General features: G+C 38.1%; 1 protein-coding gene across 1 annotated transcript in view; it reads right to left on the reverse strand.

Moving 5' to 3' along the window:
* Positions 1-18,777, reverse strand: part of LOC123766792 (general transcription factor 3C polypeptide 1) — a 39,779-nt gene extending 21,002 nt beyond the window's left edge. The window contains 19 exon segments of the mRNA XM_045756179.2: positions 370-652; positions 848-994; positions 1,534-1,717; positions 2,253-2,521; positions 4,628-4,842; positions 5,243-5,592; positions 6,081-6,246; positions 7,449-7,614; positions 9,645-9,838; positions 12,106-12,429; positions 12,781-12,994; positions 13,678-13,842; positions 14,334-14,482; positions 16,143-16,305; positions 17,058-17,143; positions 17,145-17,244; positions 18,004-18,032; positions 18,034-18,161; positions 18,667-18,777. Of these exon segments, the coding sequence (XP_045612135.2) occupies positions 370-652; positions 848-994; positions 1,534-1,717; positions 2,253-2,521; positions 4,628-4,842; positions 5,243-5,592; positions 6,081-6,246; positions 7,449-7,614; positions 9,645-9,838; positions 12,106-12,429; positions 12,781-12,994; positions 13,678-13,842; positions 14,334-14,482; positions 16,143-16,305; positions 17,058-17,143; positions 17,145-17,244; positions 18,004-18,032; positions 18,034-18,161; positions 18,667-18,748 (3,414 nt within the window). The 5' untranslated portion in view covers positions 18,749-18,777.
* Between the last annotated feature and the right edge of the window lie 401 nt (positions 18,778-19,178).

Raw genomic sequence — 19,178 nt, forward strand, 5'->3', positions numbered from 1 at the left:
CGTTCCTCATTTCTAGTTATTTCTCATATAGGGTGTTGTTGAGTTTTCTTATTCCATTTTTTGGTATCTGGACCTGCAGTCTTTTTGCTGGTGAATTGAACTTTATCCCACCTGCCTCTACTCCACAGCTGGATGACAAGATCACTTGACAAGTTCCATGTCTCAGTGGAGTAAAGGTCAATGAGAGTCTGATAGTAATCTTGAATCCTGGGTGGACTTCTATATGGTTCGAGGAACAATTGAGGTCAATGTCAATAAAGTCCCTCAAACTTTGCAGGACAAAATAAGAACAGAATTTATGGGGTGAAAAAATGAAGCAAGATAGAATGTATGAAATATTACAGATTTATAATTAAAATAGTCACTAACCTTGTACACTGACAGTTTAACATTGCGAAGCCCAGCTAGACGATGTTTTGGAGACAAAGTGTCTGAGGACGGTTGTGTAGTGTTCATTAGGTACTGGGTATAGGACATAGTTCCCTCATACGAGACTCTCTCGGCACCATCAGTGTTGGGTGGCAGTAAAGCTGATGGCCGGGCTGCAGCTGCATGTCCAGAGGTAGATGACCAGTTTCGCTTAAGGTGGGCAAACATTGCTGAATCCAAGCCCCCTGCACCACGCCCATCACCAGGGATATAACCAACATCTCTAAAATAAAAATAAAACAGAATTAAATAATCATTATATTGCAAGAGCCCTACCTAATAACTACCAGATATTATATTTAGAGCATTTATACCTCTACAATGTGGTGCATTGTGGTAACCCAACCCCCCCACACATGGAAAAAAAATTGAGGGTAACAAAATGCCAATTTTTAAGCGAGCCCCCAGTGTGCCTGACCTGGTTGGAGCTTCGTCTGTGCTGCGAGGCGTGAGCGACTCGATGATCTGTGGTTTGCGGTCCAGAATTTGGATAGTAATTTTTTTCCCCTGCATACAATTGTGGCCGCCCAGGGGTGTGTGCATGGAGATGGTCCACATGTCGTACCTATGGTGAATGGGGAGGAACAAGATCACTAATGATGCACCTAATGAACAGAACCTTTGGCATGTATTATATAGTACCTATACTTGATTTGTATTATGTTTCCACTCAGTAATACACGTCTATAAGAACAACTGACTCCAAAAAATATATATATTATATATTATATATATATATAAAGAGCATACTGTATGCATGTGTGTGTGTTTGTGTGTTTGTCCAAGGTTGAAGGCCAAATGTTTGGAACTTGCTTCATCCAACTTTGCAGGGTAACTGGTGGCTATGATGGGAGGGTCATAAGGGGAAAGGGGGGGCATTAGGGTCTGACCCCATGAAGGTGTAATGATGAAATATTCGAGGTCGAGGCTACAGAACATCATACTTTAATCCTTTATCACTGTATTTAGAGACTGACATGCAAAATGATGTTCTGATGAGGGATTTCTATTCTGGGGGTTCCCAACCCTTAAACGTCACAACCTTTCCTGGGGTCATCTCGGGCACCATTGGGTGCAACATGTGGTATAATATAATTAACTCACCAGTACTGAAGAATATCTTGCAGGCATGAGAACAAATATTCTTTGCGCACATATTCTTTATCAGCCGAGATCTGATGGTATCCAGGCGAGGAGGTGGTGGTGTCGATGAGGCTAGCATGTCGGTTCACATAAATGAATACCTGATCTTTCTCTTTCATAATCTGGTGTCCATACTGCAGTAAACCTACAAAAACAAACAGTATGAAAATCTTACAACACTTATTAAATTATAGTGCCTTATGTTTATAAAATGAAGTATTTAATATAAAAAACACCATTTTCTAGTGCAGTGCCAATAGCTCTCCAACTTAAAGTCTGGCCGAGCCAATCCTGAGGAAGTCCTCTGAGATCCCATCCTTGAGAACAAGGAGCCAGGATAAGAATCTAGCTCTATAATAGGTCATGGGAGTTTGAGAATCAGATTAACCCAAAAACTGAGAAAAAAGTATAAGCACTTCAAAACAAGCAGCTGCTTAAAGGAAAATATTAACCCTGAGGAAAGCAAGGCAAACAATTATTGCTGCAGAGTAAACAACAAAGGCATGATGTGCCCAAACACCAGTAGATGACAGCTCAGTCAGCTTCAATGAATTGAGTTGGTCTTGGAAGCCATATACGATTCCCTTAAGGCTTGGTAGACTTGGTGCTTTAGTTATGAGGAGCTAGTAAGGCAACTCTCCCAGAAAACTAGGGTACATAAAAACCTTATGAAGACCTACCCACGTAACACAAGCGATTAATGAGGTCGATGACGTAAGTCACATATCTTCGCCCCTGGAGAAGCGACTGCCTCAGGTGAGGGGGGAGATATTTCACTAGCAAATTCCTCTTCAATGGATGCGCAAGAAATTCCTCAATCTCTCCCTTACTATAAGAGATGCTCACTAGGCGGACAAAGATGCACAGGGGAAGCCGGAGAAGAACATCGCACACAAATGCCCAGCCGGACTCAGTATTCATGTGATTTGGGAGAGGAGGGATAAACATTCTGTAAATGAAAGGAGAGACGAATTCAGACATTTTTCGAAAAGCAATAGTTTCTACGAGAAGAGTAGACGATTCTGCCCTGAAGCTATCCTTCCAAGCTGTTTTGTTAAGGTAACATCCCCCTTGACTTATAGAGCACAATGAAATATGAGCCACTTGATATGACTTTATATAAGCTGAGAATGACTTAATCTCTCTTTGAACAGTAAATCTCAATCAGCTGGCCCAAGGATGAATGTGATAAGAATGAAGGTGAATGAGAATGAGGTGAATGAATGCAATGGAGTAAATGACAGTACTGTACCTGTATACTGCAAATAAAAGTGGCAGACAGTATGTATATTTGTGCATTTTTTATATTTATATAAATATATTATGTATTTATAGTATGATGGCCATGTACAGGATATGGAAAGATTATGGTGGATAATCCTTCCATGTACGATATATACATATACAAGGGAAAACTCTCCAATGTTGACAAATTCTAAATAAAACATATTATAAATACTGCATTTGCTAAAATATAAGCCACTGTACATTCTTTTGCCTAAAAATGGCAAAATTAGGAGTGCAGCTTACAGCAGGTTGCCAAAATAGTTAAAATTCTTTAATAGAACTCGTTTAGTCCACCCCCTCTACCCACCCCCCACGGGGTACTGCCACATCCCATCAGGCATCACCACCATGACCACAATCACATTGTAGAGTTAAGAAAAATTTGTTCTCCGCATAAAAGTATAGCGAACCCTCTGCCACACCTGAAAAAGCAATGCAGGTAAAGCTAAGGCGGCCAAAGAGACGTATCGATTTCAGAAAGGACAGCTGGATTCTCCCAATGGCCAGATGTAGATGGGAGTGCAGAATTACTGCATCCTCCAGAAGCAAGAGGGATGTTAAGATGTCATAACCAAACCCCAATCACTGAGGACAATACATAGGAGAGAGTGCAACAACTGGTGAACATCCTCAGAGCCAATCTGAGCCTGAAGAGGAATGCTTGAGATTGGCAAGAGGTGAATCCTACTCAGAACTCAATCAAATACTTGCCTCAGCCTTTGACTACCCGTTTAACTATTTTCGGAAATGTGTGCCCCGTTTTGACATGAATAAACTCATCCCACTATATATGTTGTTTCATATAATAAAAAATAAGGTATTTAGAGGATTGAATCCCTCCTTTCTGAGTAGCAATACTGATGCTTCACTGGCTAGGGTCAGGGCCCAGCATGAACAATGCACACTTGCCAGGCTCTTGTTGATTTGCTGCCCCCCAGTGACAAGAAACATTGCAATTGATCTTGGCATGTATAATAAGTGCAGGTAGACAGTGGAGAGTATCTTAATCCACCACCAAGAGAGACCTCTTTTTCTCTAGGACACCAAAAGCAGAGCAAACCTGTCAACACCACCCTGTGATAATTGGCAACACAAAGAAAACCAGTTATCATTCTGCAAACTAATGGAAAAACTAAAAGCACGTGACCACCAACAGGTTGGAGTAAGGCAGTACTATAGTCAGAGGCTGACAACCCATGCTTCAAACCTTCGATACCAAAGCTTACTAAGGAAAGCCGAGAGCCAAGGCCTCGTTCAGAAGCACTTGAATCTCCGACACTATATTTCTGAGAAATATGGGAAAGTAACCGAGTTGATCTAACTCTAGGATTGAATGTAATGAGATACATGTACCACATTCTGGTGGGTCCTCTTGCTGTCTCCCTGTTCTAGGAGCCACCAATGTATGTAGTCCCCCGTGGTGCAGTGGGAAAGCACTCGCGCAGCACTTCACGAGCGCTGTGGCTTGCATTCGTATCCTGACTGTAGAGGATTGACTGGGTGCCAATCCTTAACTGTAGCCTCTGTTCACCCAGCAGTGAATGAATACCTGGTTGTTAAACGATTTGGTGGGTCGTATTCCAGGGAAAATTAGGATCAAGGACCTGTCCAAAATGCTATGCGTGCTAGTGGCTTTACAAGAATGTAAGAACTCCTGAATATACATAAAAAAAAAAAAAATACTCGCATAATTCTAGTCAAAACCATAAAATATTTCAACTGGGAATACCAGCATTTTAAAAGCATAATATGAACAGATAACACTCACTTCCAAGAGAGCTCTGAACAGTAGATTATTGGGTAGCCAGACAGATCCTCATTATCAAGCTGTATTTTAGGCGATGACGCAGCAATAGTATTCCAAGCTTGCTCCTGATCCAGGTTCTCTTGCCCAGAATAGCCATAAACCAAGTAAAACAACAACTTGTGAAGTTCACACATGCGTACAAATTTTGGCCCCAAGCTGCCCTTCGCTCCAACAGCCTAGAGATAGCAATAAGAAATTAGTGATGCCATATTTAAATATATGATTGATTAAACAAAGTAAGTGCTACAGTATAAAGAATTCATGCTTGTATTTAAATTCCTTTAAAATCCTTTCATTCATATTCAAATTTCAAATTTATCTCACAAAAGAAATTAACCCAAGCCACTGCTGTGGGTAGCTCAGAAAGGTATGGATCAAAGGAATTCTTTGATCCATAGTTGTGCATGTCTCAAGATATAGAGTTATGAAATAGACGAAATTTAGGATATACAGCATTAAAAACTCCATCACCTTCACTACACGAGCCCCATCACAACAACAAAATACGTCACTTCTCCTTCAAGCACACAAACTGAAGCAATAAAATACAAAAATCAAGCATGCAGATTATCTGACCTTCTTGATTGCAATGCCTGATGGAGCCGGGCCAGCCTGGCTAGCCGGGTCAGCAGGGTCAGCCAGATCAGCCGGGTCAGCAACAGGGGGCGGGGTCTTGGCAGATGTTATTTGATGCATGCGCTTCAGCTCCTGCATACTTTTCCCGACAGAACTCTTGTTCATGTGTTCATCTTTGTCTCTCGTGTTCTGTTCTTTAGCCAATCCAGAATTTTTATCTTCGCTTTTAACCTTGCGTGCTTCCTGCTTGCCCTCAGCTGACGCGCCATCACCTTCTCGCTTGGGCTCACTTCCAATTGCCAAGAATTTAAGTTTTAGTTGTTCAATAGCAGACTTGAGGTGTGGGCTCTCTGTAATGTAATACAATACAGTACATTCAAGAATTTGTCGTTTTTTGAAAACAAATTATAAATATGGTAGGCCCACTAAATAATTTTATTTACTTTGCTTCATGCATTAAAACTTACTACAACTGAAATATCACATCAAGAACAGAATTTAACTATGACTTTCGTACAGTATTATGATCTCTGTCTGCACACTTGCTATTTGTGCAAGCATCCACTATTGTGTGACCAAGAGGCTGGCTCAAAACAAAATTTAAGCAACATTGTACTTCACTCAATGGTCCGTTTTGTTAGTGGAGTGGGGGCTTTATTATTTAGTCTAATCTTTACTGAAAATAACATATGTTGGCCAACAAAATCATATAACTTTATTCGATATGATATTTATAATGAACTGATGGCTCAGGAGCCAGGACCTATCAATACTGTATCATGTACGTAGAGTGACTAGTAGAAACGCAAACACCGCAACGCTTTTGTGGCCGACTTACTGAAGGTGATGCTCGGGTGGACAACAAATCGCACCAACTTCTGCATGTTAACGCATTTCAGCTTTACAGTGATATTTTTAAGAAAGCCGCCCCTTGACAACTTGTCCAATAATCGGTTCAGGCTCTTCTTATCCATTTTCACAGCATAACCTTCTTCTGTTTCAGCCTAAAATGAAAATAATTGAAAAATTATTTTTTGCAATATTATAGTTCATCAAAAATGTTTGCATCATGTTGATACAACAAACACAAATAAACATGGAATTAACAAGAGATAACCATGAATGGAGTGATACAGAGTCAAAGATATAACCATGATTCTACACAAATTGGCAATGAGCAATAGATAAAGTTGCACAAAATGATTTGAACATGCATGAAGCACTAGAAAGAAAGACAGACAGTCTCTATCTCTCTGTAATTACTTAAGTGTAGTTACAGAATGAGAGCTACACTCGTGGTACCCATCTTCCCAGCACTCTGTCATATAACGCTTTGAAACTACTGACGGTTTTGGCCTCCACCGCCTTCCCACCTAACTTGTTCCAACTGTTTATCACTCTGTTTGCGAAAGTGAATTTTTCTTATATTTCTTCGGCAGCTTTGTTTAGTTAGTTTAAATCTATGACCTCTTTATCTTGAAGATCCAGGTCTCAGGAATTCTCCTCTAACAATTTTATCAATTCCGGTTGATATTTTGTACGCAGTGATCATATTGCCTCTTCTTCTATCTTCTAGTTTTAGCATATTTAATGCCTCTAACCTCTCCACATAGCTCTTGTCCTTCAGTTACAGGAGCCATTTAGTTGCATGTTTTTCCACTTTTCCAGTTTGTTGAAGTGTGTGTGTTTACTCACCTATTTGTGCCTCCATGATCAAGCATTGGATCTTAGATCCTGCCCTTCTAGTTGTTGTTTAAAACAATAACTTGTCCTATTTCCCGATCATATCTAGTTTTAAAATTTCACTCTCAAAACTGTTTCTGGTTGGAAACAAATAAATTTAACTGTGTTCACCTAGCTGTGCTTGCATGGGTTGAGCTTTTGGCTCTCTGGTCCCGCCTCTCGACTGTCAATCAACTGTGTACAGATTCCTGAGCCTATTGGGCTCTATCATATCTACATTTGAAAGTGTGTATGGAGTCTGCCTCCACCACATTACTTCCTAATGCATTCCATTTGTTAACTACTCTGACACTGAACAAAATTATTTCTAAAGTCTCTGTGCCTCATTTGGGTACTCAATGTCCACCTGTGTCCCATTGTTCATGTTCCACCCATGTTAAATAGTTTGTCTTTGTCCATCGTGTCAGTTCTCCTAAGAACTGTGTATTGGTAAAAGTAAAGACACTTTCAATATCAGACTCACCTGAACAATCATTTTCTGCAACTTGAAGGCATCATCAATCACCTTGATAGACCTAACAGCCTCAATAATCATGTTGGCTCTCTTCATCATACGAGTGGTCACATGTGGAGAGCTTCGCTTTTGGTTGCTATATGTCAGGCGGATTTCCTCCAGCATGCTTAAGAATCTGCAGTTACAAAGTTAGTTACAGTTAAAGTCAAGACAATATAAAATTCGGTCTTCTGAAGCTAAACTCTACCATTTAAGTTATTAATAATAAAAAAAGGCAACAGAGAAGAGAATAACAATGATCCCTGTATTACCCATTTACTACCTTCCTCATATCTTCTCTCCAATCTAATGTTCCACTAGTTTCTCCCTGATGAACGGAACCCCTGACAGGTTATACATGCTAATGATACAGACCTGTAGCTTAGTACCTCCTAACCATCTTCAGTCTTTTAAAAGTAGATATGACATTAGCATTGTACATAATATGGCTGCTTGTGAAGAGCACTATACCTCTGGTCTTATGAAGTGGTGGAATGCAGCTGTGGAGGATTTGATGGAGTTGCTTATCTATCACTGAATACAGGAAAAGAGGACTAGCTTTTTATGCTAGCTTTCTGTATCTGATGCCTTTTTATATTAATACTGTATTATATACAAGTTGTGTTGCATTTAGTTTTGTAGTTGTGGATGGAGAAGAGGAGGGGGTCACCCAAGATATCTTCCTTTAAAGCATGAGTTCTCTTGACCAGTTCTCTTATCAGTCATCTTAATTCAGGTACTAGCCATTTTGTAAACATATGTGAGGAAGCTAGTTTTCTGTGTATTCATTCACTATATCTTATGCCATGCATAAGATATGGTGAATGGAGTTTCATATTTCCTATACCGCTTCCCATAGAAACTCTGCTTACTCCGAGCCCTCCCTGTTCCCGTTCAAATGTCCACCTAACCCTCCCTCCCCCCACTCAACCCATGCCCTCCCTGTCTCCCCCTTCCCTTGGCTACCCCACCCAACCCAGAATCCTCCAAGGCCCTGTTTACCATTTCACAATTTGCCACACCTGTGGAACAACTTCCTATGCCAGCGGAATGCCCACCAAAAGGAAGGGGAAGTGAGAATAGACAGAAGAAAGCAAGCTTCAAGGTAATGTACTCAAGCATACATGGGATTACAAATAAAAGTGCTATCCACTCCCCCAATATTATTACTTAAGAAAAAGATCTTCACCAGTGTAATCACCTCTGTTATATGTTGATATCAAATTTTGCTACAATGTACCTATTAATCTTACCTGATCTGTTAGATTAAGGACCTGCCCAAAATGCTATGCATGTTAGTGGCTTTGCAAGATTGCAAAAATACCAAAATTATGTACTCTCACAAACCCATTGTACCCTCTTGTAAGTAGACAAACAAGTGAGTAAGTGAGTGATTGAATAAAAGTGAACTTTGAGAAAGGTCACAGGAAGAAAATCCAGACATAATAGCACTCACAGAAACAAAATGAACAAAAGTCATAAGAAGAGCAATGTTTCTGCAGGAATGCTATGTAGGAAGGAAAGAAAGGGAAGGAGGAGGTAGAGGAGGAGTGGCTCTGCTGGTAAGACAAGACTGGAGTTTTGAAGAGATGGTTATCCTGGGCTGTGAAGGGTTCAGTGACTCCATAACAAGCACCGTGGCAATTGGAGGACAAAAATAATAATAGTAATATATAACTCCCTCCACCAAATGACAGGAATAAGATAGAAACAACATGGCTACTATTAATATAATAGAGAGCAGCTTCTGTCACTTGTAGGAATGGATTCAGACCGCTAATCATGGGAGATTTCAATCTCGCATGATTAACAAATCTCAACAAATTTGATTAATCAATCTCTCATGATTAACAAACTCATCACCACACAAGAGAAGGAAGTGGGGTAGTGATAATGAATAAATGAAAGTAATGAGTGATTAAATTATAAACCAATTTTGCCTAAAATTCTAAAATACCATAAATATAAAAATTATGTAGGCTTAATCTAAATACAATGTATTTTTATTTTAAAGAATAATTTTGCATTTGTAGAAGTGCTTTGTACCACAATGTTCTGATAAACAGCAAACATCAATGAAAGAAATTACAAAAGCTCTTATTAGCAGAATGGACAATCTTGGGTTCGGGGTAACTTCAGAAAAAAAAAATTTACAATCATATTCACCCTTTGTTATTGACATCTTTTGCTGAAGACTGTTTCTTCTCCTTCTTCTGAGGATCCGATACAGAGACTGAGGGCATCGAAGACGAGGTGACACTGACCTTGGCCTTTCCGCAGACCTTTTCTGCACTTTGCATTTCCAAATCCACTTCAACCCCCTCGAGATAGTTTGTCTCCAGGACTCGTGATGCTTCACTCTACGAAACAAGTATTATATAACCATGCACATAAGAGCATAATTTCAGTTTGCAAAGTAACATGGTTTTCATCTAAACATCATTTCCAACAATATCAAAATGAATGCAAATGAGTAAGATGAAAAGATACTTTCCAAGCTCGCACTTTCACTGGGAACCATACGCTGTGAAGCAAACATTAAACTATTACTTCACAGTGTAGAAACTGGGGTATGGACACATTGTACACAAAACTGTTTGGCAAAGGCCCTTTTCTGTTTATTAAAACTGCATATAGTTAGGTTAAGATATATTGGCTTAAATAGGGCTGTGCTAGGCTTGGTTGGGTTGGGTTGGGTTGGGTTAGATTTGATAAAATTAGGTAGGTTTCAAAATCCATTGGTGAAATGTTTTGTGTACAATGTGACTTGTATCCTACAAACCAATCTTATCTATGAGCCAAAGTTAACTTCACTGAAAAGTCATTCAAGTAGAAGCATGTCTACTGACAAGGTAGACACCCTACTTGCAAATTTTTATCTCTCATAAAGGGATGGAGGGGGGGGGGGGGTTAGTTTACTGGTTAGTTCCTTTCGGTCACCCTGTACTTTGACAGGGTGACAGGGTACTCACCCTGTCACCCTGTACTCACTGAGTAATCTCCATTGTTTCCTTTCCCTACATTATATAGCAGGACCACTTGCAAAGATACGTGTCATGATGGGGGATGATGTCAACAGAAACCAGGCGTATCAGATGCCATCCAGGGTAGACTAGGGCGTTGGCTCAGGGAGCAACTGAAGTACATGGCTCGCTCTTCTGTTTCTACTTCTTTATGGTACATGCAATTTGAATGAAGGTTCTCCTCTCCAGATGCTCATAAGTGGGTTAAATATTATTTAAAATAAAGAATGCTAGCAATTTTTTTAAAAGTTATTTGTTAAAAAGAATACTAAGGTAGGCTTTAATTATAAGTTTATCATGAATATAAAAATGTGAACAGAGATGATTTTACAAAATTCTTTCACATAATACAGTATCTCTAGCAGTAAAGAGATACCAGGAGTTAGGCAACTGTTGTGGGTTGCATCCTAGGGAAGATTAGTAGTTGGCCAAAAGTGACTTCAAATACCCAAAGTACAAGTTTCTGCAACTTCCTTTCTTTGACAATGGGATCCATACATTACTAATACTCTTTCACTGAAAGTAATATGCTGAAGCACAAATTCTACATACTTCAGTCATTTATAATTAAACTCTTGCTATGTTCTTATACATAGAAAGTAAGCATGCTAAACTGCTCTTCCCCATGCAATTCACTTGGATCATTGGAGATTTGAACTCTGGCCTCAAAAATATGGGGCTGTGGTCCTACCAACCAGGCCATGGATGCTCACAACAAGGGAGGATCCGAGTGAACGAAGTGTTGATTACTAAGCTATTGCTGACTGCATCTTGCTTGGCCACATTATTTATACCACTCACCAAGTAGTATTCAATTTTGAAGCTGTACCATGCACAATTTCATCCATTCTTGAGACTGTACCAAGCTCCATTTTCATATATACCTAAGGTTAATGCCCTTCACACACATTCACTGCTATTATTCTACCTCCTTTGTAAACACAATTAGCATTAAATTACTGTACTTTCATTGCTGCTACAGTACAGTATACAGTGGCGCCTCGAATAACAGATTTAATCCGTTCCAGCACCGAGCTCGTCGTGTGAAAAACTCGTCTTGCGAAACAACAACAACACTCTCGACGGAGGTGTCCAAAAACCAGCGGAAACGCTCGTCAGTTGAGACAAATTTTCTGCGAGTGGCTTGCTCGTTACTCGAAATGCCCGTAACTGGAGTCACTCGGCACTCGAGGTTCCACCGTATAATAAATTACATAACTGCTTCCTTTATCTAATTATTATACAAATAAAGTATGCCCAAAACAATGTGGATTACAATTAGTGGATCTAGGCATAGTATATACAGTACTAGCTCTAATCTAGAAATCCAATACTGTGACTCATTTTGTATGTACATCATGTACTTTTACCTAAATAAACATTATTATTATTATTATTATTATTATTATTATTATTATAGTATATTTGATGTGCAGAACTATACCCAATTCCACTCACTTTTTGCAATATCCTTTACAATCAAACTACTGTATACACTTAACTACAACCCTAGATTTTTACCATACAGTATTTGCTAATCTACAATCTAATGTACTTAAGATACAACCTGGAAAACACACAAGAAGCTGTGACATTTTTCTTACCTGCTTCGATGTGGATGGTTTGTCTGTTTCAACTTGATCTTGCTCCATCATAGCCATCATTTTCTGCCGTTCTTTCCTGAATTCCTGCGTTAGATGTCCAGTCCTGGCATACTTGTGGGAGACGTATCTTGACACACGCTGCCTCCAGACGTCCTTCATGAGAGAATGAACGGTGTTGCGACGCTGCAGGTTCCGACAAATGGTACGCGAGTCGAGTTTTGTTTGACCCAGCAAACGTGCCATGTCTGACTGAGATACCCCATCTGGCCCTGCCTCTTCTACTACCTCATATGCCTGATGTAAAAGACCGACACCCCATACCACCTGCAAATGTATTGCAGGATTTGGGTGATACTGTAACTGATTTTGAGTATAACTTTTAATGTATTGTATTACCTCAATTTCCCTGACATAGATACAAAATACACACACACTGTATTGTATTCACTAAATATGCAAACCAAATGAGCAAAGTAGATCATCTATTAAAAAATATATTTAATATTTCTGCATTTGATAAAATAAAATAAAATCTATTCTAAAGAGTATTTCACCAGACCACCAACCAGGAGACCTGGTCAGAGATTGGGCTACAGAGACATTGATCCTCAGAATTACCGCAAGGTAACTGCATGAAAATATCCAAATGACACAATCAGTAACATGTATTCTTACACGTTGTTGGTCCAGGATGCCAGGATAAGAGTCCTCATCCTCTTCGTCGTCAGCTACTTCTTCCACTTTGCACACTTCCAGAGGATCAATTTCAGGATTGATAAGTTCCATGACTCGCACAAACTTTTCCGCATCTTTTCCTTTACAACGCCACTGAGATGTCAGAGCATCAGGATACACTTTACGGTAGGGAGCCGAAACGTTCTTGATGTATCTGTCAACATTTCTGATATTAGCACATTTAAAGTGAATTATTAGATAATAACATAATTGCCTTTGTCAGTGACATGAAGCCTGTACTTAGGATAATCAAGGTTTTCACCCCCCCCCTTCCTCTTTGGTCAACTACCGACCCTCCCCAGGATGCAACCCACAACAATTAACTAACTCCCAGGCACCCATTTTCTGCTAGATGAACTGGGGCATCAGCTGAAAGAAAACGTATCAACCATTCCTGTCGTGTCCATTGACTGAACTTGTAGCTCTCAGTTGCGAGTCAAGGATGTTTGTCCACTGTGCTATAGGACCACTCATTACCCTGTGTTATGGCCACATAACACAAAATATCTTATATAATTATAATATATTACAAACATATGGCATGCAAATATAAATAACTAAGTTTGAAATATGTAGAGTACAGTATTTCAAGCTAATTACTATTGTATTACAAGGCTTAGTGTATAATAGCCACAGCTGTATCACAGGGGTCTCCCTTGCACAAGTATGACCTGTTAATTAAATCTTAGTATTTTTTGCATCCTAATTGGCCAAATTTACAAGACTTATGCACTTATAACCTTGGCCTCAACAATCCCATCAATCTCTTATATTATACCCCAAAAAATTATACTTATAATATTTAGACCATTCCCCCAACAAGTATACAAAGTTTACCTCTGAAATTCTGAGCTTTTAAAGAGCTTCCTGCAAGATGTTTCTGGCATCCCCATCTCCTCCTTGACCAGTAAATATGGGGCACAGCAGTCAGGCTTGCTCTTCAGTATCTCTACTGCTCGCTGGATCATCATGATGAACTTCGACCGACGTTCAACGTAAAACCTGACAATGACAGTCACACACAACGTCATCACGATTATGTGATATATCTATGTGAAAATCTCTTGAGCATGGTGGAAGCACATTGCGGTCCTATGTGATATGTGTATCCGGGGTGACCCAGAATGCTGGTTCAATTCTATTGCCTTGCACTAAAGACTGTATTAATGATGATTAAGGTTGTCAACAACTGTTCCAGGTTATAACTACAGCTTTAGAGAAGGTTCCAGTTATAACTACAGTTTTAGAGAAATGTTCATTATCATAATGATTTAAGAGAGATTGACATTAAGTGTTTGCAAGTAACTCAACAGCATATCTTCTGTTAAAGATTTAGCAAATTTTTTAATATATCCTGGCAACTAAAAATCAACATAATTATAAATAATAACTAAAGTTTTAGTTATAAAGAATATGACACTTCTAAATTTAAACTGTATATCATTACGACTTCATATTCGGAAGTTAAGATAATTCAGCGTTTAAGAACTAACCTTGTAAGGTGTAGAAGTGATCCATTGTGTGTCTGTCCTTTGGTGCCCTTTTGTTGATGTGGCTGTTTGGTGATCAGGTTTAGCTTAAGTAGCCGCTTCCGGTGATAAAACATGGATTTAGGGTTCTCACCCATGGATGCTAAACTTACCTGAAAAAATATTATGCAGTAATAAAGTAAGGGACGTGCAACTCTTCATGCATAAATTCTTTATATAGGAATTATATTAAATGAAAAAATTATAGAATTCTCATCACATGCACACTGCTTCAGAAATCTCTTAATAAGTAAAATTTTCCTGCACAGGTGGCTCGTGATCGAGATCACTGGCTGACAAGGACCTCCAGCAACATGAGTAAACTGCTTAAATCTTCTCGAGCCCAAACTGCACGAACCTTAGCAAACAGGACTTCAAAGTAGCTAATATAACAACAGGCTTAAAATTGAAAGAAGAAATTATTGTACATATTCCTGAGACTTACAGGGGATTAAATCTTATACTTCAAGCCTATATAGTAGTAATAAATGTTAGCTCTAGTAATCTCATATGGAAGCTTTTGATGACATAATGCATTGTGGCTCCTAACAAACAACTCATAACCAACTTTTTTACCTTATTTCTGCAACTTCAATGTAACAATTAAATAAATCTGACAAAATCTATTAACAGGTTAAATTCAACCCCATCCTCCTGATTAGATAGTACTTTCTGTAACTATGTGAACCATCATTCATGCAGACGCAATGAACAATTAGGTTGTAGAATTCAGTACAGTACTGTTCACTTTAAAAAGAGCCTGAAAAATAAACCTAACTTAAATATTCCAAGGCCTAGTATAACACATATGTACTACAGCATATTATGCCTCAGATAGTGTGTATTAGGCCTAGGAAGGTTAGGTTAAGTTAGGTTTTCTTTGCAACATCAATACAAAACTTTTTCCGGTTTGTCCAAATTCAATAGCACCGATTTCTACTTTCTAATTGTATTTTACATCGATGTGTGTGATATGTGTACGATGGCCCTCATCATAACTATAAGTACCCAGGACTACGTAAACAGGAGGATGGGCTGGTTAAAATATATTTATGGTAGAGCTGTGAACATCTAAAGCATTCAATCTTTGTTTACATGATGAATTAATGACAATTAAATTAGAGAGGAACATAGTAATAGTGTGTTAATATTTTGACACACTGAACAATGATACAGCTTCTCTCTTGTATGAATCCTCATGTGTGTGTTATTAGAGTTGACTTTTCTGGAAAGCTTTTTTGACACACTCATCAGTGATATGGTTTCTCTCCTGTATGTATCCTCATATATGTTATTAAGTGAAGTGAAACACTCCTTTCTGAGCCAGTTTAACCGTTGCTTCCCTAGCTAGTAGCTGGGAATGGTCAGAATAGCTGCTTAGGAGAGCATTGCTATTGATCACTTATGTGGGGTGTTGAGTACACTGTTTCTGTTCTTTTGTTCTGTAGTGAACAGCAGCTCAGTGGTGGACTGAGATAGCCTCGCTACTGTCTCTTTCAAAAGTTATTTGTCAAAGCGAAGGAAAGATCAACTAAGAGCCTGGTGTATGAAGGGTGTCCCAAGTGGACCCAGGTACGGGCTAGGGTAGTAACCAAGGAAACCTATCCAAGAAAATCAAGGGAAAGAGGAAATTAGCTATTTGTTTTTGTTAAACATTGACCCAAGAAAATTGTGATGTTTATTATTTTAATTAATTCTGCAGAGTAAAATCAAGGGCAATACAACACAAGAATCATGAATCACACAATAATGTGAGGAAGCATTTAAACAAACCTTGCCTTGAGTGATTTCTCCCATCCGTCGTGAGCGCCCAATGCGCTCTAGCAGGATGTACTGGGTGAGAGTCAAGTCATAGAACTTATCAATGCAAGTGGCTATGCAGAGAGCCTTATTTCGAAGCATTTGACTTGCCACCAGAACAATACTGTTACCATATCTGCAATAAAATTTATGCCACCATAAATCTTACTCGAGGATATCCCCAAATGCAATAGTTCAGAAAAGCTCCCCATCAGTACAGCACAGTACTCGTACTGCTCTGTACTGTATTTGTCAAGGTGAAGAGTGAATGTCTAACATTTATGATTAGTGCTATAGTTAGTAATTTTGGAATAAATTTTTAAAAATATTTTTACTTGAATGTAATGCCTCTCAAATTTAATTTATTAAACATTAATAAGACTAGAATGGAGTCATACTAAGTGCAACAATGTATAACATGTTCTCAAACTATTAAACTAATGTGCAATAAAAGAGCTGTACAGCCCATTGAGGCTCCCTATGTTGTATAAAATATTACCCAACATAAAACACAACAAAAATTTCAAATGATTTGTTACTTTAAATCATAAAATTGAGAGTACATTTATAGTACTAATATATTTGTAAGAGTTTTTAGTATTATTAATCAAAATTAATTACAAAAATTAATGTAGATATATTTTATGATAAACTTTTTCTTTCAAGTCAACACTTAAAATATTAACATTCCTGGCATGATGCAATTAGTTATCTACTGTATACTTTACAAGTTCCTAAGAATACCTTTGAGAGATGTGATTATCATACAAGAAAACTTTAGTAAAGCACATTACTGGTTGCTGTCACTAATGCCACAAGTGATATTTACCACCTGAGGAGTTCGTTTATTAACGTTTTAAATATAAAATACGATTACGAATAACTTACTCTATCTCCACTTGCTGGAGGGTCTTGTAGATAACCAGGTGAGTGACATCCTCCCGCTCATTATACGTCTTACAAGACCCCCGAACATCCTTTTACTCCATCATCAACAGGATGGAAAGGATAAATTTCTTTAGGTTTTTCATCTGGCTCCAAGACAATACCCAGCTCTGAGTCCATATACTCATACCTGCATGAGAAACAATTCAACAATTTAGTTCATTTACATAAAATCCATCACTTTAATGTAACTTTCAATAATTTCAGTGAATATTTATTGCCCTAAACCAGCTTTTGTCAACCTTGGGGATTCTGCAGAACCCCCACGGTAACTAGGGGTTTCCTTATGAGATAATAATAAAAGTGGCTAATTCTAATCATATGCAAATGTATTTTTGAGTCATTTGTTTGTTTTTAATTTTTCCTCATTTAACTTGGTATCAAGAGTAATGACAGAAATCATTTCCTTTCAGTTGACAATGAAATCAGTGTGTTCATCTAATGAACGGCCTGGAATATTTCAAATGTGCAAAGGTTGAGAAACCTAAACAAACAAAATCTTACAAAAATTAATACATTCAAATAAAGCTAACAGCAAGTGATGCCTAAAGGCAACACAGCAACTATACCCAATCTTTCATCAAATAGCCCTACAGTATTCCATGAAAAGAGGTCAAGGTCAAAATGCACGCATTATAAATAAGGCTTGTAGTAGTATTAAAAACAATTTTCTGAGCAGAATCATTTGTTTGATATTTAAGGTAGAAACTAGAATGATTATCAAATTTGTTGAGTCAGAATTGAATATTGACCCATCTCTACTTGGAAAATCTTTGTATGAAGATAGAAAATGAGGTGATGATCATGTCTTCTGCTTTAAAGGTATTTAAATCCAGATGAGCCTAATTGACTACTATAAAGAAAGTAAATACAGTACAAGATTATATACCTATTAAAAATTACAAGTGGATCTCGAGGTTGTAGGCAGCTTGCTCATTGAGATCTCATCATCTAAAACTATAAGTGACCAAAGAAAGGCTTTGCTGTTGTCATCAATAGGCATGCTACTCTCAAAGTTGGGCCGCAGTTTCAGCCTCACCCACAAGCCTGAAATATGAATTAAATCTTAATATCTCAAATACGGCAACAAAATTGTAAAAGTCATTAGTATCAAACAGTGCATAAGTTAAGGCTTAATTAAAATATATCAACTAAGTGACTTGACAATACTACTACATCATAGACCTACTACAAACAAACATTAAATATTCAGTCTTAATACTGTACTATAAAATATGGCTATTTTTAAATAAAATATTTGATTTAAAAATAAAAATATTTTTAACTCTTTAACAGGTAATAATTTTCATAACAGTTGAAATGCTGTCTGTCAGTGTAATTAGAGGCCTTATTTCTATGTACAATACTATGTATACAAGTCATTACAAGTTTAAATGCAAGTCATTATTAGTTACCATGTGTTTGTGCAAAGCACAGGTTGCACAGCTCATCACCGAGGAATAATAAGTGATAAGGCCATTACAGTACCCAATAGTCTTTGATGTTGCCTTTTAAATAATTTTCATTTTTTTAAAGATTCCTTAGCACTAACCTTCTATTGTTATTCCATCCAGCCCCTCAAGAGCAATTTCATCTTCTAAATCTGCTATGTAATTCATGGCAAATGGTGTCATCTTTAGGATCACTCCCTAATGCTCAGATCTGAAAATCAGAGAACAAAAATTAATTTACACAGAACTATAGAGTATTGTATAAAACCCAGGAAACTACAAACACTGCAAACTGCATAAAACCATGGTCTTCTTGTTCTATTTTTAAATAATGTCAATTGTTGATTTAGGAGACACAGTGGTATGGGCCACATGTGTCGTATGTGCCAAGGAGTTGCCATATCAGAGAAGAACACATTGCCAGTAATTGAAAAATAACTTTGCTTTGTGACAAGCAAATATACAGTGCAACAGATGCATGGCAACCTCTTGACTATTCTCAAGAAGGCAATGTCAAGCCCCACCCCACACACAGTTTTGACTGGAAGACTGTCAACACCTAGCAGCCCAATATGATATAAACATCAGGCATCCTTTAAATCCTGTGTCAACA

The sequence above is a fragment of the Procambarus clarkii genome, chromosome 60 (genome assembly GCF_040958095.1).
Source record: "Procambarus clarkii isolate CNS0578487 chromosome 60, FALCON_Pclarkii_2.0, whole genome shotgun sequence".
NCBI lineage: Eukaryota > Metazoa > Arthropoda > Malacostraca > Decapoda > Cambaridae > Procambarus > Procambarus clarkii.